Source organism: Typopeltis vanoorti, chromosome 11 (genome assembly GCF_054136105.1).
Source record: "Typopeltis vanoorti isolate ZY-2024b chromosome 11, IOZ_Tvanoo_1.0, whole genome shotgun sequence".
Lineage (NCBI taxonomy): Eukaryota > Metazoa > Arthropoda > Arachnida > Uropygi > Thelyphonidae > Typopeltis > Typopeltis vanoorti.
The window spans coordinates 54,605,195-54,631,237 of record NC_143559.1 but is presented as its reverse complement, the minus strand read 5'-3'; the positions used below and the strand labels follow the sequence as shown (position 1 = coordinate 54,631,237).

Sequence of the window (26,043 nt, the reverse complement as noted above, 5' to 3'; positions counted from 1 at the left end):
CTAATTAGTATTATATTATTAAGATTTAAAGATTGACTTAATGCTTGATAAGTGATACTAATTAATCATGCTTATAGTTTTTAATTAATGTAGATCAAGAATTATAAGTATAAGTATAACTTTTCTAAGGATAATTCCTTATTGTTTTGATCAAGGTCATATATTTTTAATTGAAATATTGTTTCTGTCGGCTAAATTAAATTAGTTAAAAAATAAAATAAAAGAGTACAAGTAAACAAAACTGGATATTTAAATAAATAAAACTTTATTGCTGCTACAAAATCCTAATCTAAAGACTATACTGCATTTTCTTATAATCTAACAGGCATCTCTGTTTCTTCGAAAAACAGCCATGCGAACAGAACGGAATAAAAGATTTGAGACACTTTTTTTTTAATTCTAAATTTGAGTCAATTAATCTTCGTTGTCTTGATTATCTTCCATACTTGATGTCTGTTTGACAGTTTCTGCAAACGTGTTCATGACATTCGTAGCAAGCGTGATCTCCTCTGGCTGACGTCGTTTGGACTTTGGACATCGAATCTTCTCAATTAGCGTGTCTCGTATCTACAACATAAATAACTATCCGTTACCAAGTACAGATAATTAAAATATAGTTGCTAATTTCGATAACTGTACTGACAGGCCACATGGCCTAAATTTCCATGTTAGGAAGAAGAAAAAGAAGTACTGAATTGCTAAATTCAATTATTAGGTAATCAATTATCCGGACTTCTCCACAGTTCGCGGATACTTTATTCTAGTGATAAATCATGTAGTCTATCAAGGTAATAAAGCTAAGTTTTACATACAAATTGATTGAAGCTGCATACAATACCAAACGGGGCTTGATTTAGTTAGCTCTCTCTTTGAGTGATTTATGATCATATTCTGCCATGTTATTCATTACTCAGTTGGTGCAAATGCAGAATTATAGCATCCAAGATCAACTGTAGCAGATGTTATTACAAAATGGAAATATGACGGTGAAAGGACATGCACCCAAGAAACAGGAGATGCACAAACCAGTAAAAGAGAGAGAGAGAGAATGCTGATAGGATTCCTTAGCATTCTCACCGTTCTTTCCATCGCGCGTCAGTAGGTTCATTCAATTAGGTGTTTACAGGTACAGAAGTTTTTTGCTAGAACATTAGGCAACGTTCTGGTGCAAACGTTTTAACTTGTGTGTAGCCTTGGTTTTCACTCACAAGCTAAATATCACCCGAAACAATATTGTGGTTCGATCTGTGTAGTACAGAGTTTCCTGACTGGCAAATAGGCAGAAGGTTTGAACCAGAATCCTTCTTGTAATATCCGGGAAAATGAACATCAAATGCTATACTGACATTTTAGTAATTTCTGTTCTGCCTTTGTTGTTGTAATATGTAAGCGATTCAAATGAGTAGCAACATGACAATATACCATGTCATACTGCTAGAACTGCGACCACATGGGAGTTTAGGAAATGAAAGTGCAAAAGTTATATGCACAAATTCCCCATAAGAGCTCTACAGAATATTTGGAAAGAGTTCAAAATTCAAGAGCTCCAACGTTTCCAATTCAGTATAAAACTAACTGCCCTTTCGGTGAAGGAATGAATCAAAATACTCGTATCGTAACCTAACTTGCATCTCAAGTAAGGTTTCTTGAGATGCAAGTTTCACAGGCAATTTTTACTGCAAGTAGTTACGTGCTGTACGTTTTTCAATTAAATAATTCTTGTATTTAATGAAGTTATTTCATTATTCTATAATTTAATGAGACAATGGACATACCAAATATATATGATTATTGAGGAATTTCATTGGATAAATTAATTTACTTTCAAAATAGTCGCCGGTCAATATGCACCTATCCAAAGAGTACTAAGATTGTCCAAAAGTTAACCTCTTTTTTAAAAATAAAAAATAAAAAAACTTCCTTCTAAAACTTTATTACTGTCTTCGAATGTCTTTATTGCCGTTTTTCAAGACGCTTTTCAGTTTTGTAAAAAGTCAAAAGTATTTTTGTAACTAAGGCTTTAGAATATGATGACGTCGGGTGTAATCTGCGGCATCGTGTTTTCAGAAAATTTAGCTGATTCAGGTTTCTACTAAATTCAGTCATTTCTTCATCTAAATTTATCGGTCTGGCAATTAATAGCATAAGTAAGTCTCTTTCTCGGTATTTTTTACTCTTTGATGTTTTCATCCATACTGTGGGCTACTGGAGAACCTCGAAATATTGTCATTTGCAGGAATTTTAAGTTTCTTTTTAATGAATTAATTTATTTTTAGTAATTTTCACCACTAGTTCTTACACCTGATATTATTTGACCTTCACAGATGTGTTTTAATCATTTCTAAAAATCTGACTTGCAGACGTTCTCGACTTCACCAATTTAATGTTAATTCTTTGTTGTACTCGTAAATAACGATCACTCATCTTTGTGACAGCAATGCAGAATACGCACTCCTTCTGCTATGGTTACCGGTTGGAAACTGATCGAATTATATTTGATTATTTTCCCCACAATTTGTCTCGGCACGCAACACTTCTATTTCGTACAATAAAATCAGTCTCACGAGCACCATCTGGTGTATGCATGCAACATTTTTTGCAGTATTTATATCATTTGTTTACAGCAGTGATTTTCAACCTTTTTCATAACACGGTACAACTAGACTAATTATTAAAATTTTGCGGCAAACTAAAAATATATTCTTTTAATTTTTTTCATGATCTGGCAAAAAATAGGCATAATTTTGATTGATTTACACACACAAGAATAGGAAAGACCAGACACTAATAAATAAATTCCCAAATTATGACATTATTTCTTTCAATTAATTTGTTTTCATAAATCTCGCGGCACACCGGTTGAAAATCGCTGGTTTACAATAATTATTGTCATTTTTATACATTTCTGAAATGAGAAAATATTACAAAATTTGTAGCCTTCCTTTGTGTACTACTTTAGGGAGGAGGAAACGTCAGCGAAACATCTACCTTGCTATTGATGTTTCGCTGCTCACCTACCTTGCTATATCCTTGGCAGGCTTACATTTAAAAACATCATTATAATAACTCAAATTACTGACCTTAGTCGGACTAGGTTTTCATGTTCAAGCAGCATAAAGCGACATCTTAATCTGTAACACTGTAAAAATACGTATTATTGTGATTTAACGATGGAATGCAATACCACAAAAGGTTGACTAAAACCTGAAAATTCTCATGTGTTCTGATTTCGAATGGTTGTTGGTTATCTGTTATCTGACATTAAATGTTATTTATTTTACATGCAAACTCATTAATTAATAGCTGTATGCTTTAATAGAGCGATGATCATATTCAACTCCCTATTATAACACTTTTAAGATTTCGTTTTCGTAAACTAAACAAATATTGTTGGTTACTTTGAGCGCGCTATTATTTGTGAATTGTGTCGATGTGAACTGTGTCGCAAACTATAAAAATTAATAGAGTTCGATAATAAAATAGGCTTAACATTTCCAGTGAGTTAAACTTTTCCTCTAACAAATTCGGTTTGCTTAATTTATGGTTCTCAAATTTTAGTGGATGCATTAAAACAACTCCTTACCACATCTAATTATTTCGAAATTAATCATATGCATATCATCATTGAAGTATTCAGAACAAAGAAGAAATTTCAATGTTATTGTTACTCATAATATTGTGAATCGATAAAATTCCTGGATACTCAACATTTAACAGGTTACCCCGGCTATTGAAACTGTGAGGTTAAATTACAAATGCGCGACCCGCAAATTATACCATAAAAATCATAAAACTTATTAAATATATTATACGTACAATAGGCATACATGCGTATCAGAAATGCAACCAAAAATATAATAATAACGCCATTAGTTAGGAGGGTAAACATGATATTTATGATATTTCTGTGTTTTCTCCTTTTTTTTCAAAGCCATACGATGTGGCTACCTTGCGTGTGGGACCGTGCATTTTCTTTTTTCATTTGGCGGACGTTTAGTCGTTTCATTTATGAAATGTTTATTTTCTTTGAATGTGCATATCTCTCTCTCCATTTCTTCTTTGGGTATTTATCTCTATCCTTCTTCTTCTTCTTCTTCTTCTATCTTTGAGTCCAGTCTGTTATAATTTTTTATGCGTCAGTTATCTTTCTATCCGTATGTTAATCATTCTTATTGCTGTTTATTCCTACTCCAGAGTCCATGTTTGGTCTCTGGAGCAGAATTTTCGAAATATGTAAAAATAAATAACAAATTACAAAAATATATATAAAATTGATAGAAATGAGGAAATGTGATCTGGATATTCATTGTGGTGAGGCAAAATAAATAAATACATATAATAATAATTTTTGATATAAATACTTCTGTATACTCATCTGTATACAACATATGACGGAAGGTTGGAAAGTTGTTATTGGAAGGTTGTTTTCATCCTGGACTTGACTTGAACCGATGGTTTTCTAACCATAGGACGTCGCTGTGATCGATTGATTGTACTCCAGGTGTGCATTTCAAAGAGCATCCAATCTAATTAAGTGGCCGTTTTGTTTATTTATCCTCACGTTAATATCGTTGCTTTTACTTATCTCATTTTCTCTCATTCTACGTTACTGAACTGCATTGCCAATCTCTCTCTCTCTCTCTCTCTCTCTCTGTGGTGCATTCTGATTTTTGTAACTTTTTTTGTTATTTTTTCATTTTTCAGTTCGTTATACTCTCACTTTCCCCTCTTCTCTGAGATGTTTAGGAGATGATGGATACGTTGTTGGTATTATTATTATTATATTCAATTAATAGAATTCACAGTCAGAGAGTAACAAGAAAAATGAAATAGAATAATGAAATCTTTGACTTGCAAATTAGTCCAATTCGGGCTTATCCAAAGGTCTAGGAATCGACTAGATATCGTCGTAAAATGTGAGATGTCCCTAAGAGTGCCGTTTTCTGCAGTTAAGATGCTGTTAAATCTGAGGGGGAGGGCTAAATTTTTCCAGATGTTTGTTCTTCGTATTGCTGTTGTTGCTTATTATTATTATTTTATTCACATAATTGATACAGTCAAAACAAGATATCTTTCAAACTACAATTTGACTGGTGATACAGAGCAATTCGGATTCTGCACAAGAATCTAAAAATAATCCGTCAGGTAGCGTCATAAAATATGGACTGTTCCAAGTAATGCTGTGTTTTAGGTCATATGGGGTCACTTCGTTGATGTTTAATTCTTGTAAATAGTTGGACAGGTTTCTTGAAATTGAACCAAGTGCACTGATAACTATTGGGATGACTTTGGTGTTTTAGCCGCAGCCGGCCAACTTCGATTGCCATATCTCGATATTTAGTAATTTTTTTTCTAGTTCCAGTTTCTAGATTTGTTGTTAATATTGTTATCACTGGATAAACGATATCAATAATCCAAACCTGTCGATGTTCGATAATTGTGATATCAGGTTTATTGTGTTCCAAATGTCAACCAGTTTGTATTCTCAAGTCCCAGACAATTTTTGCTGCTTCGTTTTCCAATACTGTCTCTATTTTATGCTGTCCAACGTATCGGATTACTGGTATAGCCCAAGAGATTAATTGTTCTAATTTTGTTTAATCCATTTAGTTTTATTTTCAGAATATTTCTAACTCTTTTGGTGTATTCTGTTGCTTCTTGTTGTTTAACTTTCGAGTGTAGAATATCACTGGCTTCTAATATTCCTGTGTATTATAGTGTTCGTTAGCTGAAATTGCTTTTATATATTTCTCTTGATTAAAATTGCTTATGTCGTTAATTTCTCCTTGTTGAATAGATAAAATTGCGCATTTATCTAAACCAAATTCTATTTTGATATCCTGACTGAAAATACGAACTATGTTCAGTAAAGAGTCTATTTGCTGTGCTGATTTTCCATATAACTTCAACTCATCCATATACAACAGATGGGAAATTTTAATATTATATTTAAGAATTTCATATCCAAGTTTTGCTTTCTTCATAATCATAGACAAAGCTATCAAAGAAATGTTGAAGAGCAATGGTGACAAGGAATCACCTTGGAAAATTCCACTTTTTCCTTTTTCTCGTTTTTCCAGGAATGTGGGCGAGAATCGAGTGCTTTCTTGTAACCTATCCATGCCATTTTATTAATAAGGATCTGGTCTTTTGTTCCTCTGCATTTTTGAAAATTGCCTTTTTGTTCAATCGGATAAATCTGATTATGTGATAAATAGTGGTATATGGAATTTGCTATGATTGCAGTGAATAGCTTAAGCATAGTTGGATGATAGTTATTGGCCTGTTATTGAATGATAGTTACTTGAGTCTGCACCCTTATCCTTATCTTTCATGAAGAGAAAAGTGCGCCCAGATATCATCCAGTCTTCCACTGAGCCTGACTGCAACAAATAATTAAATTGTTCTGCCATTCGATCATGTGGACTGGTGAGATGCTTTAACCAAATTCCATGTAGTTCGTCTTTGCCAGGTGCACTCAAGTTTTTTTTAATTTTCTTGCTTGTACACTGACCATTTATTTAGTAATAATGACATTTTTCATTTGTTTTTGTTTCATTTCTGATTCTATTTTCTATTCTTCTATTCAATTATTATTATTATTATTATTATTATTATTATTATTAACTTTTAATTAAAAAAACGCTGGGTGGAACTCACCTGTGTGTTCAAGAAAAAATAAACAACAGGATTATAAATCACACTAGTTTTGGCAAAGATGGCTGGACACACAGAAGACACTGGACCGATTAAATGAGAGTAACCCATAGCCACTATGAGGGAGACAATGGCATAAGGTGTCCACGCCGTCAGAGTACAGATTATCATCGCAGCGGCCATCAATGTGACTCGCAGTTCGGCTCTGGCTGTGCTACATTTACTGGTCATTTTTGGAGACTGCAAAAGGAGAGAGTGATAAAATTATCCAGAAATTTTATAGTTTATATTAACATGATCTGGTTTACACACCAAAATTGAAGTATAATTGAAAATATTTAGGCCTTATTTAGTAAAAGTAACGGCTATGTTTATATTAAGCATTATAAAGCATCAAATGCATGCCTTTCATGAAAATGTTCTTGTTGTCGACGTTATTTTTATTTTAAAAAAAAATGGTTATTGTGAAAAATTACTGCTTTATTTTTAAATTTTACCACCAGATGGCAGCGTTTGCAGACAAGCTGTAGTAAGTTCATGCCGAAACTACAGATTATGAATTTATGTCTAATTTTTATTTTATTTTCTTGTTTCTTTTTCTGTTTTTCCTCTTTCCTTTTGTTTCCTTTTTTTGTATCAGTCACATAGAGTTTTCGTGGTATAAGTAATAAAAGCTATAGAACATGGTGCAATATATTCGGAGCTTAGTGTTTATTTATTAAGCAGTAGGTATATACAGTAAAACATGTAGGTATCTTCAGACTGTTACTTAACCTAACCATATATTTTTTAATCTAATGATGCTCATCTTATATTCTTTGATCTTCTTTCTTGAACCTTCTGAAGCACTCTACATATTAATTTTTTTCTGCGTTACACAAAAAAGGCAAACAGGAAAAATAATATTTTTGTATCATTTGAAATGCGAGTCTGAATTTAAATCGATGTTTTATTAAGAGATATTCAGTTTTTGAATACCTTACATCGGCTTCTACTTAACACTAGGGAGCTTCATGAATAATTCTTTTTACTTTGAACATTATGAAATAAGTCTTGTAAGACAAAATAATTTCATTCTGTATCTCATTAGTCATCAATAGTAGTTGTGCGTTTAAAATTTTATATATTTGGTTTTGAAAAAAAAATATCCTGAGTGCTAGATGCGAAACATTCACTTGATAATTTCCTGATTTTATTGCAGAAACTGCTGTTAAAAAATACAACCCGAAATAGATATATCCAATGTTTATTTTTATTAAAAATTTTCACTTGGAATAAAGATTATATTTTTGGAGATGGAAAAGCCGACATATATCCACTGCAAGGATATACAGAAAAGAAAGATGGCATTTTCTGCTTTTTGGTTGTTAATTGGCTATTAGAAGATTAGCTTTATATGTGTGGAATATGTTATAATAAATTTCGAGGGCAAGAATAATTCTTCGATATTGTTTCACTTGCAGGTCTGGTTAACTGAGTGGTTAGCGTATCCTCTCTTCAACCCAGGGTTCGGGTTTCCACCGGGGTGATGGATTGTAGGATTATAATTTGGTATTTTCGTATTAGGCTTATTGTCCTGTTACGGAGCTATACTAAGCCCTTCCAAGCATACACGTCAGAGGATAAGGTCGTTAGCACAATGCATTCGGCGTGTCCTATGTCTGGAGATGCGTGTGCTTACGGGGCCGGTTTGTCTGCTTGCGGGAGGAAAAAACTCCAGCTAAACTGGGGAGAAAAACCCTGCAGACCACGCTCAAGACCGACTAACTTGACTATGTCTGGGAAAGATCCTAAGCTTCTCGCATCAACGACTGGAATCGAGCCCAGGACACTCCTTTCCCAGCCATTTGGTTGCAAAGAGCATAGCCACTCGGCTAACCGCGAGGTCTAATCAAGTTAGAAATACAAATTTTGCATAGTTCCCAAAGTGTAGTTTATATGAAGATTAACGTGAGAAATTTCTTACCTGCACCAAAGAAGAAATGGTTCCTTCGTCCAAATATGCGTTATGATAGTACGTTAGATTCACTGACTTAATAACCGAACTCAGCCATATTAAGATGTTTGGATGTGAAATAATTTTAAAAGAAATACATTTCTAGCTTTTTTTTTTTTTTTGAACAAAAGAGAAAAATTAGTTTAGAACGATGAATATTTTAAAGTAATTAGGATAAAAAAGTGACATTTAATTTTTTATTTTTAAAACAATGGAACTACTTGAGGAGCGCTGTGGTATGCAAAATGGCAATATTTCAAAATGGTATGATTTTATTATATATCTACTTGATTGTTAAATCATTGTCTTTTTCATTAACTTTTTAATGTTTTTAGAAATCACCTTCTTGTATGTAAGCAAATTAAAATTGAAGAAACTTAGCATTAAAATTACGGACTTTAGCCGGTTTGGATCAAAAAAGTGGACTGAGATTCTCGGACGCCATAAAATAATTTATCAAAAAATAAATAAAATAAAATAAAAGTTAACTGTCGAGTACTAATAAACATATATACCAGGGGTGTTCAACCCGTCGATCGCGATCGACCGGTCGATCTCTTGTGTATTCCTCCTTACTTACAAATTTAATTAAAACTGGAAACATAATATTTTATTTATCATTATTTCGTATCATTTTTAATTAGCTTTTAGTGTATTGCTATTGTTTATTTATTTTTCGTTAAAATTTTCAAATTTTATTAAATTTTATTAAATTACTTATAAGAAAATCAGTAATTTTCTTATAAGTCGAGTAAATGAATTAATTTGGATCAGTGGAAGGGAAACAGCGAGCCGAGTGAATACGATTATAAGCAAAGTGTAAAAACTCGATTGTAGCTTAAATATTAAATATTCCAAAGCACATTACATCGATTTTTTACTTAGGTTAAGTTCCATGTGAATATCTGAATATTGTAAAAAAATAAACTTTGTTTGTCTCGGTATAGTTTGTATTAGATGTTTTTGTAAATAACTCTTTTGAAGCTAACTGTATATACTGCTTTAATAAGAATATGTTAGAGTGTTAAAAACAAAGGCAATGTTTTTGTCGCCGAAGCTGTACATGGCAGCATTAGAAAGATTGTTATTGAAACTTATATGTATGAGAAAGGCTTGCAGGCTCTAAGTGTAAACATCTCCGAAGTCAGTCAGAAAGTATTCAAACAACTTTCCGATGGCCGGCAACTTACAATCAAAAGAAAGCGAATGAGAACAAAAGGCATGCCGAACTTGAAACTTAAGATGAAAAACTCATACCGATTCTTTGGGGGTTGCCAAACTTCATGCGAGGTCTCAGAGGAGGCCTAATAAAAAGGAACTGAAGCAAGCAGATGGGGTCCCGGTTCCAGAATTGCTGTCAGAGAGGAGGCTGCCCGGTCCAAAGTCGCTGTCAGAGAGATTGCCCGGATCCACGTTGCTTGAGAGAGGAGTTTTCCGCTTCCAGAAAGAAGCTTCTCGGTTCGAGACGTCGCTAGAGAGAGAGACTACTTCTAGGCTGCAGACAAGGTTTGTCTGCAGCCTAGGAAGAGTTCCAATTGCCAGAGAAAAGTTTCCAGGCCAGGTTAATGTCAGACATTCACCAGTGTGTTGCTTTTCATTACAATTTGATAAATCAAACGACTTCACTGATATTGCTCAGTTAATGGTATTTATTCGCATGGTATTTCAAGATTATTCAAGTAAAGAAGAACTTTTGAAAATTATACCATTATTGGGAAGGACTAGGGGAGAAGACATTTTTTCGGCATTTGATGAATTTGTGAAACAACACAAACTTCTGCTATTTAAACTTGTGTCTATTACTACTGATGGTGCTCCTCAACGATAGGTAATAAATTAGGCTTCATTTCATTATGTAAAAACAATGACAAATATCCAGATTTTTTAACGTACCACTGTATTATTCACCAATAAGCACTGTGTAATAAAAGATTAAACACAAAAGATGTTTTGGATATTACATTTAAAATTTTAAATTCTGTTGAAGGAAAAGCCCTGCTATGGCGGTTATTTAAATTACAGGCAGATGATGATAGGGAACTTCTGTTGTACAATAATGTTCGCTGCTCAGCAGAAGTCAATTTTTAGAAAGATTTCTTTTATTAATTAACGATATAAAACTTTTTCTTGCTGAAAAAGGAGGTATTTATTCACAATTGAGTGATAAAAGATGGTTGTTACACTTATCATTTTTCGTAGATTTCTGTACGAAATTAAGCAATTTAAATTTAGAGTTACAAGGCAGAGGTAAAAATTTAATTGACATGTTAAGTTCAATAAAAACTTTCCAACAATACTTACTTTTATTAAAGAAAAATATAAATGACCCCGAATTTAGACGTCTCCCATATTTATTAAACTTTTTTGAACAAAATCAAGAAATGCTTCGCTATGATTTAAAAGAATTTATTCGTGAAATAGAATTAGTTGAGGAAGAAATAAATTCAAGATTTAAAGATTTGAATAAAACTGAAATGATTGTATCTTTTATCAATAATCCATTTCAAGAAAACTTGAACATCACAGAAATTTCAAATAAAATTAGTGGGCTGTTTGATATAAACCAAGCTGAAGTAGAACTTGAGATAATAAACATTCAGAATAGTTTACATTTAAAATCAATAAACAATGAAGTCGTTTGGAAGTATACACTGGAAAAATTTCCAATATTAACTGATATTGCGCGAAAAATTCTGTCGTGTTTCGGATCGACATACTTGTCAGAATCCGCTTTTTCAAATATCACCGTCATAATAAATGAATTAAGAAACCAAATTACAAATGATCATTTGGATGATTGTCTGCGATTGGCCACTTCATCATATCTACTTGACTATGAAAATATTGCTATGTCCAAAGAATGCCAAATTTCACATTATTATTATTTTTTAATCATCAGCATTTCCTGTAACTTGTGAGTTTGTAATCAATCTGTTGTTTTTTTCTAACTTTAGTTTTCCAAAATAGAGAAATAAATATTTTATTCCAATATATTTGTTGTTGTTGTTTTGTTGTATTAAAATATTTGTTGTATTGAAATAATTAAAAATGATAAATAAATTTTTAAATACACAAAGAAAGTATTTAGGTTGTGTATTTTTTTTTTTTTAGTTGTTTATTTGTGCGTAATCAGATATCAGGTTGGCGGAACATGATCTATATAAGAGAGTAGATCGCCGAATAACTTATAAGAGAGTGGATTGCCGAAAAACGTTTTTTTAGAAAAGTAGTTCGCGTAGTAAAAAAGGTTGAACACCACTGATATATATACTCACTCTCAGTAGAAATTCTGTATATCTCCATTTAGATCATAATTCCATTTTTTAACGTTTCCAAACGAGAGCTATACAATTATTAATATTATTCTTACCCTCTTGACGATGCAGATGACTTTGATATAACAGCTGGCGATAATGATAACCGGTAAGAAGAATCCAATCAAAAAAAGATACACAATGTAGGAAGTATTGTTGATTGATGATGTAAACCAATCAACAGAGCAAGCTATACCTGGATCCTCCACAATGTATTTACTCCATCCCAAGAGCGGAGGCACAGATAAACTGACTGAATAAAACCATATCGACACCAAGACGACCAGAGAAGTACTCAAGGTGTAGTTTGAGGAACGGTACGGTCGGGAGACAATGACACATCTTTCGATTGCGATGGCTGTAAGTGTACCAATGGATGTCATTCCTGGAATGGAAAAATAAGTAAATAAATAAAGACAGTCACTGATTATATAGAGAATAACTATTAGGGAGTACTTTTTTGAGAATCCTATTTGATATATTGTTAACATGGAGTCCTATTTTATATTTATCCTTATTATTGTTAGCTAGTCTCGTATAGAAATGGTAGGGCTTTCCAAAAAATCGATTTTGTTTTTCATTCGTGAAGCAGCAAACCGGTAGGAGATCACTCACTCACTTAGCAGACAAAACACGATGACGTCATAGCCTTAGTTGCCTTGGCTGTAATTCAGCTTGGATCAAAAGGGCCTTGTTTCAACAGCGAACTGAGTTCGGTTTAAAAAGAAATAGTTGTCTTTTACAGTATAAATGCAAAGTTAGCAAACTACTCGCTTTTACAAATCTAAAAGATTTGTAAAATCAGTGCGTGTGTCTCTGAAAATTTGTTAGTCACTATTAACTTCGTTTCGTCCATCCACTCGTCAATGCTAGCTACACGGATTATATTGAAATGCGGCATGTGCACTCTTTCAAAAATTTGCCGAGACATCAAAGTTTTGCTTATTCGGGACAACTGCAGTGACAAAAAGAGGACAAATAATTCGAAGTTACATATAGCAAAAAGGCCGTCGCTGTAAGGAATTTAGTAAAATTCAGCCAGTAATATTTTCATGCTATTCAATTTTTATTTGAATGATAAATTTTATTGGCAAAATGATCTTAACTGATACATTAATACTTTTTCACTTACTGGACGAAATTCTAATGAAATTGGATATTTAGAATCTCTATTAAAATTGATTGAATAGTTTCGATTTCGGTTTGAATTGTACCGTTTATAGTTCTGAAATTTTACAGAACAAAATTACATATCTAGAGTATGTAAGAAACTGCTCGAAGTTTGTATCTAAGAAAACGCTCGAAGTTACCTGCCCTATACCTTTTGACCACTTTTGTCAGATTTTTATAAAAATTACTTTGATTGAGCTTCTTGATTTGATTTAATTTAATTTGATCAGAATTAATTTTAATTCTTCAAATTAAAACTTTTGTACAGAAACAATTGCATCATATAATTTTGAGGATAATCAGGTGAGCTGCTGATATGCAGTACTTGCAGAATGAATGGAATACGCTGGCTTTGTGGGCATGTGAAAATAGCTATCAGTTCAATGTCAGTAAATGTAAAGTCGTTCACTTTGGCGTTATTAGATATTATTATTATTATTATACGACACCTCCAGGGAGTCCTAAGGCTCATCGAGGGAGGACACCTATCTACATCTATCCGTCATCATTTACACCAGCGCCATCTACTGTCTACCACCACCACTAGTATTTTCACAGAGAATCACAAACATCCATGCCCATGGTGGGATTCGAGCCCACAGCTTTTTGGCTGGAGAGCGGATATCCAGTGTGTTATTATATTGATGGTATTATGCCAGAAGATATTTAGGGATCATAGTGTTTAGTAGATAGGAAGTTGAATTTCTGGGATCACGTAGCAAAGATTGCAAATACAACTCAAAATATATAATAAATATAATATATATATATATATATATATATATATATATATATATACCCCTTTGAGTATTGATAGCCAATGTATTTAAATAAGGGTCACTCCTAAACAAAAACAGGCTATAATAGCCGTAATTATAATAATAGTGTTTAAGAGGAGAAACATGGGATTTTTACCAGAGACTATACTTAATTTATATTGTGTTTGTAACCATAAAACCCTTCAACCATTGGCTGTCTACTCATATCATTCCCCCTTCCCCGACACAAAATACACGTTTATAATAAAATCGTTTCAGCACACACTCCTAACACTAGGCTAGGTCATGGGCTCACGCAATACTTTCAATGAATGTATAACCCTCACAAAAATAACCTACCAGAAAACTATCCTCACATACACCGCGCAAAAAATGCACATAACATTCCTCAAAAACTGCCTACATCACGCCAAACTTTGCTACAGTTCGCGGTAACCGCTCCATTCCCGGGAATAAAAAAATTTGCTACCGAGCTTCACGTGCACTCATAAAACAGGCCATACATGACAGATTCAGAAAGAAAAATCAGGCTTATTCATACATCCACAATACAAAACGTATATTAAAAACCTTATTGTCCCCAAATGAGTGGGCAAGTTTCTCCGAAAGTACCCAAACACACATCAACGACTACGCGCTGTTAACTGAAGCTCGACACAAAAAAAAATGGTTTGCCTTAACAGGCACAAAATACATAACATATACTGTTCCCAATCTTTCAGACACCACTGCCCCACAACCCACACTTGACAACTCCATCAAAAATCTGTCAGATCACACCCTTGCACCTGACGAAATCACCATCCTGAACAAAGGACTTAACTTCGCGATATCCCCTAAATACGTACCGAAAAAAGACATCATCATTGAACTCCAAGCGAAACTTGAAAATGACCCAAACAGAGACACAATATTTCAAATAATAAACAACATTATAAATAGCAAAATAATAGTAAAACCCAACATTACCCCCAACTTACATAGAGCCCTATTATCTTTAAGAAAGAACCCAGATATCATGATTACAAAAGCTGACAAAGGAGACACTGTAGTTATCATCAACAAAACCGATTACCACAACAAAATTATGGCCGTCTTAAACGACCAACACACCTACCAAAAAATCCACAATGATCCTACCCCCGACCTCATAAAACAAATCAACAGCACACTGCACACCTCTTAAAAAGTCAAAACAAAATAGATAAAACCACAATGAGACACACAACCTCCCACACTACACGCACCCCCATATGTTTGGGAACATCAAAACCCACAAGGACGGTTATCCGATACGACCCATAGTCTCCTACAAGAACACCACCACAGCTCCTTTATCTAAATTTGTTGCCAAACTCATCAAACCACTACTAACAACGTCTTTCTGTATGATCAAAAATACGGATGACCTATTCTGGAAAATAAATAACACTACTCCATCCCAAGATGACATCCTCACCTCATTAGATGCAACTTCATTATACACAAACGTGGATGTCCCCAGGACATTAGACATGCACACACTACTCACAGAGGACCACACCCTACACGCACGCACAAAACTAACACCAATTGACATCATTAGCTTGATCAAACTCACAATATCTGCAAACTTCTTTAAGTTCAACAACTCCTTATATGTTCAAATTTTCGGTCTCCCAATGGGCCAAAACATCAGTGGTCATCTAGCAGAATTATTCCTGGCACACATTGAATCACTTCTACTCCACCCTTCCCCCCCCCCCCCCCATCCGGCATCACCTTTTATGGCAGATACGTAGACAATATTCTATGCATTGGAAAACCCTCGCACATCTCCGTTTTACAAACATCCCTCAACGATTATAGTAACAGGCTACAATTCACCTTAGAAACAGAACAGAACAAATCCATCAATTTCTTGAACGTGACATTAATCAGAAGCAATAACAAGATAGCTACAAAGATATTCCACAAACCCACACATATCGGGAATTACCTCCATTTCAATTCATATCACCCATATTCTGTCAAAAAATCAGTCATCCTATCACAATTTATCAATGCTTACAAATTCTCAACTAACAGCAATCATCTTAACACAGAATTAAAATATTTAACACAGGTTTTCAAAAATCGTAACTATCCGACACATCTAATAAATTACGCGAACAATATAGCAAAATCCCGTCATAACGATAATACAACCAAAACAGACTTCCCGACACGTATGGTCATCAAATTGCCATACATCCAAAACACATACAAAGCCTGCAAATACATTTTCAAAAACACGGACTATAAGCTAGTATTCACCACGAACCAAAAGTTAGCAACTCTCCTAAAACCTAAAAAATCTCTCACACACAAAGAAATATTCGAACTCCACAACGTTGTCTACAAATTTCCTTGTCAAGAGGACTGTGACGTCACCTACACCGGCTCTACAATTAGGTCCTTATGGACTAGATTACAAGAGCAGTTCAGGGATTGCAATATTCCCATTCTGGAATATCTGAACACAAAAAAACATCGCAACACCAAAAAGAAAAATAAAACACAGAGCACAGGGAAGACTGAGATTGCAGCTCACGCCCTTGAACATACCCCCCAAATTGACAAGGCCATAATCATAGACAAACAAGACAACGAAAAATGCTAAGAATATCCGAAACTATTGCCATAAAATGCGATGAAAATTCTATCAACGTCCACCGCCCCTACCTAATTTCCGAATGTTGGACGTTCCAGAACCTACAATTTAAGCCACGCCTCCGGCCATGTAGCGACAACTAATGCCCTTATTTAGCAGTCGCAACTTTGCCCTGACATAGCCCTACACTCATTTCCGACAAAGTTCCGAGGATGGTTACATGACCGAAACAGTTCCATACCCCGTTAACCCTGCCCCAGTTGCCACAATAGTCTTTACCCTTTCTCCCCTCCCCCCACAAAAATGCGCCCTAATTCAAAATAATATATGTATACATTTATATATATTTTATTAATATTAACCCGGATTATCCAAACTAAACACACCCCCACGCTTCCCCCCCGCTTGTAAACAACCTTCAGCGAGATCATGGAAGTGGAAGACATCGTAGAATCAATAAAGGTATGTACCAAATTTTTCCACCTCTTTTATTCTACCTTAATTGCCTTCTATACTCACCAATAATACCCTAAATATATATACCCCTTTGAGCATTGATAGCCAATGTATTTAAATAAGGGTCACTCCTAAACAAAAACAGGCTATAATAGCCGTAATTATAATAACTCAAAAGATAATTGCAATGCTGAAACGAACTTTGACATGTAAAGATAAGGATTTAATTTTTCCTCTTTACAAAGCCTTGATAAGCTCTCACTTGAACTATTGTGCACAAGTGTATTCTCCTGGTTTCAGCTGTGATTCTGATACAGTGGAGAGAGTTTAAATGAGACTGCCAAAATGATATCAGGATTGTCGAATACTGATTATGAAGACAGATTGAAAATAAAATTTGTAAGCTGCAGACACTAGCAAACAGGAGAACGAGGGGTGATCTGATTGAGACTTACAAATTGGAGATATGAAGTGGCTCGAAAAGTACCGTTTTTGGTATTTAAGCGTGATATTAAATGTAAATCTCACCTTCATATAAAAAAGATAATTATCACTCATCATGAGAAGGTTTTGTTCCAACAACGAAACATCAAAAATTCAACACTGAACTGTTCCACCTATTAATCATCTCGAAGTTTCTGGAACACAAAACTACATAGAAACTGGAATGCAAATAAATACTTTACTCACTAAAATTAATTATTTACAATCTGACATTTCTCTAGCTCAAGCAAGTATTATCAATTTAACAATGCACAGTCAATGAAGACAAAATTAGTTACGTGCATGAAGGGTGACAGTTGCAGTTTTCGTGGTCATTTCAGTTATTAATGGCGACAGTGCTGATTGTGTGGTGCCAAAATCTGTTTGTTCTCGTTACCCAATTATGTTACAGTTACCCAAGTTCTATAGAACTTGAGCAGCTTCCAAGAAGTCTCTGATTTAAAGTGAGATTTGTGAAATACTACCCTGGCTTTCTTCCATCCGATGAAGCTACAAGTGTTTCTGATAATGCTAGCTTAAGTTAGCCAAACGTCTCCTTGTAAATAATTAATTTTAGTCAGTAAATTATTTACTTGCATTCCAATTTCTGTGTAGTTTTTGTTCCAGGGTCTTGCTCCAGCAACGAAATATCAAAACGTTTGTTCCAACTACTCATGTCGAGGTTTCTGGAGCAAAAAACTACATAGAAATGAATCATAGCAACAGCTACAGAAATTTGAATATGGAAATACAACTTCTTTGTATTTCGACTATTGTACATAAATAATTAAAAGGAACTTGCTAAGTGCAATGTGTATTTGTTCATATGGGTTCGCTGAATTGTACACTTTTCGCTGTTAAACCATTTATGGATTCGAGATTGATTAATAAAGGATTTTTTTTATTATTATTAACCGTTATTTGCAAAATTATAATTTTCCTTCTCATTACAAAATTTAATGACATGTATTATTTACTTCACCAAATAACCACCTATATCTCATATCTGGGGATGTTCCTGCTTTGACACTCTTCTCTTTCCTCCCATCCTGTTTCAGTGAACTTAACTCGGCTCACACATTCATGAATGCTGATTTTTTTTCTAATATTTTTAATATTTTATAATTTTGAACTCAACTTTTAGATCCCTAAATCCACATGAATATATTGCTGGTTTAGTGCAGTTTTGTATGTTTCTGATTTTGGCTATCAACAGATTAGACACACCACTGTTTTGGTGTTTTGTTCTTCTATCTATTTCTGTATTGGATTTGTCATCTTCACTAAACATCTCAATAACAGATGAAATGTTTTACTTCTTGCACGGGTTCACCATTGATAATATAATTAATGTTTTCTATATTCAGTATATTTTCATAATTTTTCATTATTGATTTGCAACCATAATTTTACATTGAACCATACTGAATTAGAATTGAAGGATGTGCATCAGTATTGCTGATGCTGACATAAAACTTAGGTGTAAGTTATATATCTTGTTCTGTTATAACATACAATTGTCATGTATCTACTTCCATTTTTCTTGAATTTTCTCTCTCTCAGAGTATATGTCGCCTTATTTGCTAGGATTTGTAGTATGATTTCTTCTTTTTTTTCACTTGTAGATACATCCAGTGATATAATAACATTTTATGCAGTCGCACATAATTGTCATAAATAACCGCTTTTTTACGTTAATTATACGAAAAAATTAATACATTAACAATTGAAAATATGTAAATAATTTTCACAAACGAATAAAGTTAGGTTGAATGATAGATCGTATTTTGTTTTCTCTGTATGTATGTCTATAACAGGCATATTGGTCTCAAATATGCCTCGCCATTTAATAATTTCATAATTTTAATATCTAATACAACAGATTTACGAGTCCTTCTTTTCACTGAACAGCGCCCTAACCTTGATTTTTATCTGCCATTATTGACAAGAAGAAATTAAAATAAGTTATAAACAGTTTATAATTCACAACGACACACACGGCGAGTAACGACGTTAATGCAGCGCCGTCATGAGCGAACGAAGTTATGTGGGAATTGCTCATAATTGGCGTATGAGTGGATCGTTGTAAAGTGAAACGTCATATTGTGAGACTTTACTGTATATAATTAAATTTTTGTTTATGGTTAATTTTGTGATTAATTTAATTAATTAATGGCTCCATGGCTCATCTTGTAATGGCGATCAGTCACGTTCAGTAAGTTTCATGTTTCCGATCTTCCTTCGTTTTTACTCTTTGTATTTGTTCATCCGGCACTACCATAGTACTAGCCTTGATAGTAAATCGAACTGAACAGCGCAGTATATCTTTTCTCTTTTAGGAACGTAGTAAATGTACTTCGAAAATCTTCGGGAATATCGGAGTATAAAAAATAAATTAAGAAAATCTTGCACTCAAATTGCATAATTGAATTCACGAATAATTCAAAGGAAACTATCAATAAAAATCCCTGAATAAATGTGATAATACATTAATCGTCGAGTTTGAACGTTTAATTTTCCCTGCAAACTTATCGATGATGAGGCTTTATAATGACTATTAGTAACAGGTCAACGAAAATAGGAAATAAACGAAAACACGCCGCTTCCAAAAACTGGACCTTCCAAACAGAATCCTCTTATAACGTTACGAATTCTAGTGCGAAATCTTACTTGCGCTAGTAAACAATGAATAATGGTTTTGACCAAATTCACAACAGTATTCTTTACATCAAATGACAGCTTGATGGTAGTACGTTTATCAGACTCAAAAATTATATTGTACAGAAAAAAAATGGTACTTCTCATTTCTTCTGCTTTTTACAGCACTTTGTAACGCTTTTCGTGGATTATTTATAAAATATTTGACTAAAATCCCATTATCTAGTCGAGAGGGGGGGGGGGAAGGGAACAAGTCTGAATAAAGAGAGGAAGCGATATTTGGGAGGCATTAATATGGTGGTTTTTACGATAACGTGACAGTGGAATTCTTTTCAATTGAGTAAATTAGTAGATTTAATTCGGTTTTCTTTTCTTCTTTTTTTATTTATTTAGTTCTAACTTTAAGACGAAACATGTTTTAATTAAAAATCCACGAAAATGAAATTCAGCATAATCTAAAATAATTCCAGACAGAATTTAATTAGAAATTCCTTATTGCCGATTTTTCTCCACTTTTTGGAATAAATTATTTGATAGATTTGCATGAAAATTGAAAAATACTGTTAAAAAATGCTACTTAGATTGTGGTTTGAATAGGATATGGCAGTTAATTTTTTAATTAAATAAATGCAATGTACTTCCCTAAAAGATATTTGAGACGAAAAAAGCTGGGAACCGTTGCACTAAATGCACTTAGCGGTTTCTTTTTCGATGTATTTTTTTTGTGTGTGTTTATCGTTTGTTGTTCGCTTACTGTACGTTTTGCATGAATTAGCATAGCGAATCGTGAAAACCACTGCCTCCTTTGGATGGCACCAAGAGGTGAACTCTTGTATAGTGTTTGGGTTCGATGTATAATAATAAGAATGTCTTTCTTCACTGGCGAAGTTTTAATCCTATCTCTATCTTACGGAAGTGACGTATGCGAAAAACGCTTGATAGATGAAGAGAAACACCAGTGAAATCTTACATGATTCGTTACTTTAAACCGAGAAATTAAACATGCGTAGAAAAGGATGACGATGTAGTTTTTACTCACCTGGCCAAATAAAGAACTCCAACATTGGGATTCTTTCCTGTGAGTCTGTCCTAAAATTTGATAATGAGACCAGACTAATTTTATTATTTTTGCTGACATCGATTATTTAAATGTATGCTATATTTTTTTGAATGCTTCGTATCTGATCAACGGCGGTCAGATATGAATAATTTTTGACGAATGGGCGGGATTCGCATTTATATACATTTATAGCTTAATATCCCCAATGGTCTACTATAAATGAGTAGAAAGTCTTCGACACACACACGAATGCCTCTAGTTTATGATCTTCTTGAGGTTATGGCAATCTTTTTGGTTCTATAACGTTTTAGAACTAGAAAAAGGTTCATTCATTCTAGTAGCCAATTAGGGGACTTTCTAGGCATTTTAGGTTCCTTGGTTAGCCCAGATTTATTTTTATTTTTTTCCTTCCTAAACCTCTGATTAGTAACCTGGAAATTGAAAAATCGACCTTAGAGTCTACGTCATTTCATACAACAGCAGGAGTTATGATTCAGGATCACGAGATGGCGGCAGCCTAGGCTCTCGTATTGATGCTTACAAAATAACTTGCATCCATGGGCTCTGAGCTATGGGTGACGACTAAGGGTAGAAACCATTTTGTTCACCGATTTCCAAGAATATTTCAAGATTTTTTTAAACATTTATATTCAAGAGGCATGTTTTGTTTATATTGCACATGCCATATAACATGATAGGAAAGTGTATTTAGAATAGGACAAACTTTATATTTCTCTCCAAGTAGGATAAATAGGAGTTCATGTTAAGAAACCGAAGATATTTTAAATGATCAGGTATGAAGTAAGGCCTGCCTTTTCAACAGTTATCACTATCATATATCACTTAAAAATGTACCGAAATCTGTGCAGTTATCTTTTATTATGATTTTTAAAATATTTTCTCTACCAAGCAGTTGTTTCGCGGCCACAGTTCATAGAGTAGTTCACGAAGTTATGCAGCTCATGTATGTTTTGCTTGACTAGAGATTGAAATTGATATTTTGAATAATTAAGTGAAAAATGCTAAAATTACTAAACATTATACCAGCTTTTAAAATTTTCTAAAATTCTTCAATATAAAAAATAATAACACGATAAAAAGTTTAAGTATTTTGTGTCAAAATACTAAATACTGTTAATCGGCATTTTTCACAATTATTATTCCTATGTACTTATTATTTCTTAAAGTTTTTGTTTACACTGTATAAACTTCTTTATGTTGAGTTCATTGATCGCTGTAATAATACTGTCGTAAAATATTTTTACCACTTTCTTACACTGAGTTATTATTTCAACTTATTGTTCTGCAGATTGATAGCATTTTTTGTTGTAAGTTTGAAGAATGCATATGATATTTGGAGTTGTAACACGACAATAACTCTTCACAATTAATCTGACCGGTAGCTTATTCCATTAGCTGCTTTCTAACCTCCAAGGGGATGGTTAGGGCAATTTATCTGGATTAAAATAAGAATCATCTGTTTAAAAAATGTGAATAATCAAAGGTTGGATATGCAAAATCTTTAAGGAAAGATCCCTTTATTTTTCTGATAGAAAAGTTTTTGCCATCGAGTATAAGACTGTAAAGAATTATAGAAAATTCTTTTTCGATTCTTTCCTTAGATCAATTATACAAAAAAAAAAAAAATAGATATTTCACATTGACTAAAGTGAAAATAAATGGAAAAATTACAGAATATTTGTTATCGTGATAAACAAATTTATCTTTATGAAAAACCTTTGGAAACACTATCGTTTAGTGTTTTCAAATTTCAATCCATTACTGTCTTATGCAAAAATATATTATGAAACGTTAATATTAAGCCATTTCTAACTAACAGAATTTAATTACGGGTCGAGTATTAGAATGAATGAGATGAAATAATTCCTAAAACTTAGACATATCAACGTAAAAGAATATTACAGTACGCAATTTATTTGCAACTGAACATGGATAAAAAAGCTTCAAACATTGATATTTATAATTGATATGCAGGTGTTATATTAAGAAACGTAAGCTAACGTCCCACAATTATATGCACATGACCTACGATGAACTCGGCAGAAGCTCGTGTGACTGTTTCTAGCTGAAAAAGTTTGGTTTTTACCTCTCTCTCTCTCTCTCTCTCTCTGTTTCAAGAAGAGCGATTTGTTTACTCACCTGTCAATGTCATCATGAAAGCGTAAATTTGACAAAGTGCATCTCCAAAAATCCATCTTCGATACACGGCTGCAATGAATGATAAAGGAGTTCCGAAAGCCGAAACAGTGAAGTCGCTAACACTGAGGTTCAATAATATCGCGTTCATAGGAGTGCGAAGCTTCCTGTCAGTAGAAAGCACGATGATAACCAGAAAGTTATTGAAACATCCTAATACACCTATGAAAAACAGACACGAAGCAGCCGTGTCGAAACCCGTATCGGACAATGTGCATGACACATTCGCGTCTGATATCTCGCCTGTGATCGTCAGCCTATCAAGTTCCGTATCGCTGTGATCGGGAGACCGGTTCTGATGCGAAGATCCCATCATGGAGAGAAGATGCTTACTCTCCTGTTAGCAAACAGGCGGCGGTGCTGACCGGGATGAGATTGGAGTCCGCTCGGTGAAAATCTCGTATTTGTAGTCGTGTGAAGTAACGGCGCAACAGTTAAAGCTCTTTTATAGAGACGTAGATAATGGAACCTCTATATAGAAGAGAATGGAGGAGGAGTTTAGTAAGATACGGTAGGGAGGGGCATCTCAATAGCATGAGACGCTTCTAGAGATGGCGAAAGGCACTTGCGTCAAATTTCTGAAATGGTTGATATCCTAAGTGACTCGCATGTGGGACCGGAGGAAAGAATGGACATCAATGTTTCGACTGCGGAACATATCAACTGGCTGCTTGACCAGAACAAATTAGTTAAGTCACTAAAATGAAAAAAATTCTTTTAATAAAGACAGCTATTAGTAAACTAATTAGAGATGCCAATAAAGAAACACATACCTTTTAGAATATTCCATTAGCTAATGGAATTTTATGTTGGGGAATTGCCTTCCAGAAAATTAGATAAGGACTGAATATGGAGTTTATTCGCGATTTTCTCTACTGAGAACTTTCCCAACTCCTCAGAGTTTTCAACTGAGGATTTGAGGAATTTTACATAAACAGATAAACCAGTTTTAAAGTATTTCTAAATTCACAAAAAACATGTTACCCTACCTTTTGCATATTTGGAGTTTTTGCTCGGAATACAAATATAGAATAAGTTTTTCACAAAATTCGGAATAAATAATTGGTTAATGAAACGTCAGTGGTTATAATAATGAACAAATAAAAGGTTAGTGAAATTTATATCATTCTTCTATTTACGAGGTTTGGGTATATTTGATTTCTTTAATATTTGAGCACTTATCAACAAGCCGCTGCAATAAATTGTGTAATGAAATGGAGTCTGTAACATCAGGCTACACTTTCACTTTTAGAAAAAGACAGACTTCCTCATGGGACTAAATAATGTTGAATTTTATTTCAAACGCATATTATAGAAAATTACTCTAAATGCTGTATATTGTTTCAATTATTTTCTATACGTATTCGTGTACCCTCATAGATAGTCAATTAATTTTTTAGTGTCTGCATCCCCTATATTGTATTTTTATAGTAACTAGTATGGCTACGGCCCTTGGTTACACACATCGTATAGTTCTTTCTATCTATTTCATTTTCTGTTCTTTATTCCTAAGTCTTTTCTTTTACTATCAATCTGTATGTTGCCAAGTGGTAACATACAGATTGATAGTAAAATAACACATTTTTTTTCTTAATAATGGTGAAAGACAATGAGATATAATCGTTATTAACGGATAGATAGACCCTTTAATAACACTTAAAAAGACCAACATTGACAAGAACAAATTAGCTGTGAGGCGCTACTGTCGCCTCAGCTAATTTCAGTTGTAAGATGGCGGCTACCGTACTAGTGTGGTCCAAAGCTACCGTACTAGTGTGGTCCGTGAAGTTACTCGTTTTTTTTGCAAGAAAAAAAAATCAATGAATGTCACTTCACTAAGTCACATTCATTGTAAACTGGTTGCTTTGTATGGAGAAAGTTAATTTCAAAGAAGAGGTGTGTTTTTGGTGCAATGAATTTAAAGTGGACTACAGTGAAGATCGATCGGGCAGGCAGGCTTTCATGCTTTATGTGCGAAATGTTTCGCACATAAAGGGCATCGTTCTTGAAGATCGGCGAGTGAAGCTGCGTGAAATTTCACAAGTGGTGAACTTAAGTCCACTGTTTACAAAATTGTTCACGATGTCCTAGGCTTTCGAAAGGTGTGCTCCCCCGTGGGTGCCCCGACAATTGTTGCAGGAGCACAGCAACACGCTGGAGAATCTGTAAACAGTCCATGGAATGAAGTTTAAACAGAAATTTTTGTCTCGTAGTCCAATTTGAGAATCGAGCACCCGGCATTGAACTTATTTCTCTTTCTAACTTTATACATATATATCAGTGGCGTCGCGTGCCCATTTCGGTTGGGTGTGCTGTCATGTGGGTTATACAACAAGCGCTATAAATTTTGCCAAAAAAAAAAAAATCTTTGCCAAGCAAGGAAACCCAAACATTTCTTTCTGTTTGTGGCAAGTAAAAGGAATATTGACTATGGAAGGATAACACTCTAGCGGGTGTTGATGGTAGCTAGATGACAGAAGAATATGAAACAGTGCAGTGTCTGAGTGCCTACCAAGTTAGAATATTTCTGTGTCTGATTTCACAGGAACTGATATGAAAATCTAGGTTGATGAATCAGAAGTACTTAGGATATTTCAGAATCTCAATGCAATTTCCAACGT

At 33.9% G+C, this 26,043-nt stretch overlaps 1 protein-coding gene across 1 annotated transcript; it reads right to left on the bottom strand.

The window, feature by feature from the left end:
* Positions 1 to 414: 414 nt before the first annotated feature.
* On the bottom strand, positions 415 to 23,735 carry LOC150101591 (melanopsin-B-like). Its single transcript, XM_090400851.1, has 4 exons — positions 23,366 to 23,735; positions 12,024 to 12,352; positions 6,661 to 6,897; positions 415 to 567 (listed from the first exon to the last, which is right to left on the bottom strand). The coding sequence occupies exons 1-4, from the start codon at positions 23,733 to 23,735 to the stop codon at positions 415 to 417; spliced, it is 1,089 nt and encodes a 362-aa protein (XP_090256977.1).
* Positions 23,736 to 26,043: the final 2,308 nt, after the last annotated feature.

Excerpts from the sequence above, each read along its gene's own strand:
- LOC150101591 (XM_090400851.1), bottom strand. The coding sequence starts at position 23,735 with ATGGGATCTTCGCATCAGAACCGGTCTCCCGATCACAGCGATACGGAA. Across the intron at positions 6,898-12,023 it reads TCATCTGCATCGTCAAGAGG|TCTCCAAAAATGACCAGTAA; the intron begins GTAAGAATAATA and ends CTCCTTTTGCAG. Across the intron at positions 568-6,660 it reads ATTTTTTCTTGAACACACAG|ATACGAGACACGCTAATTGA; the intron begins GTGAGTTCCACC and ends TTTATGTTGTAG.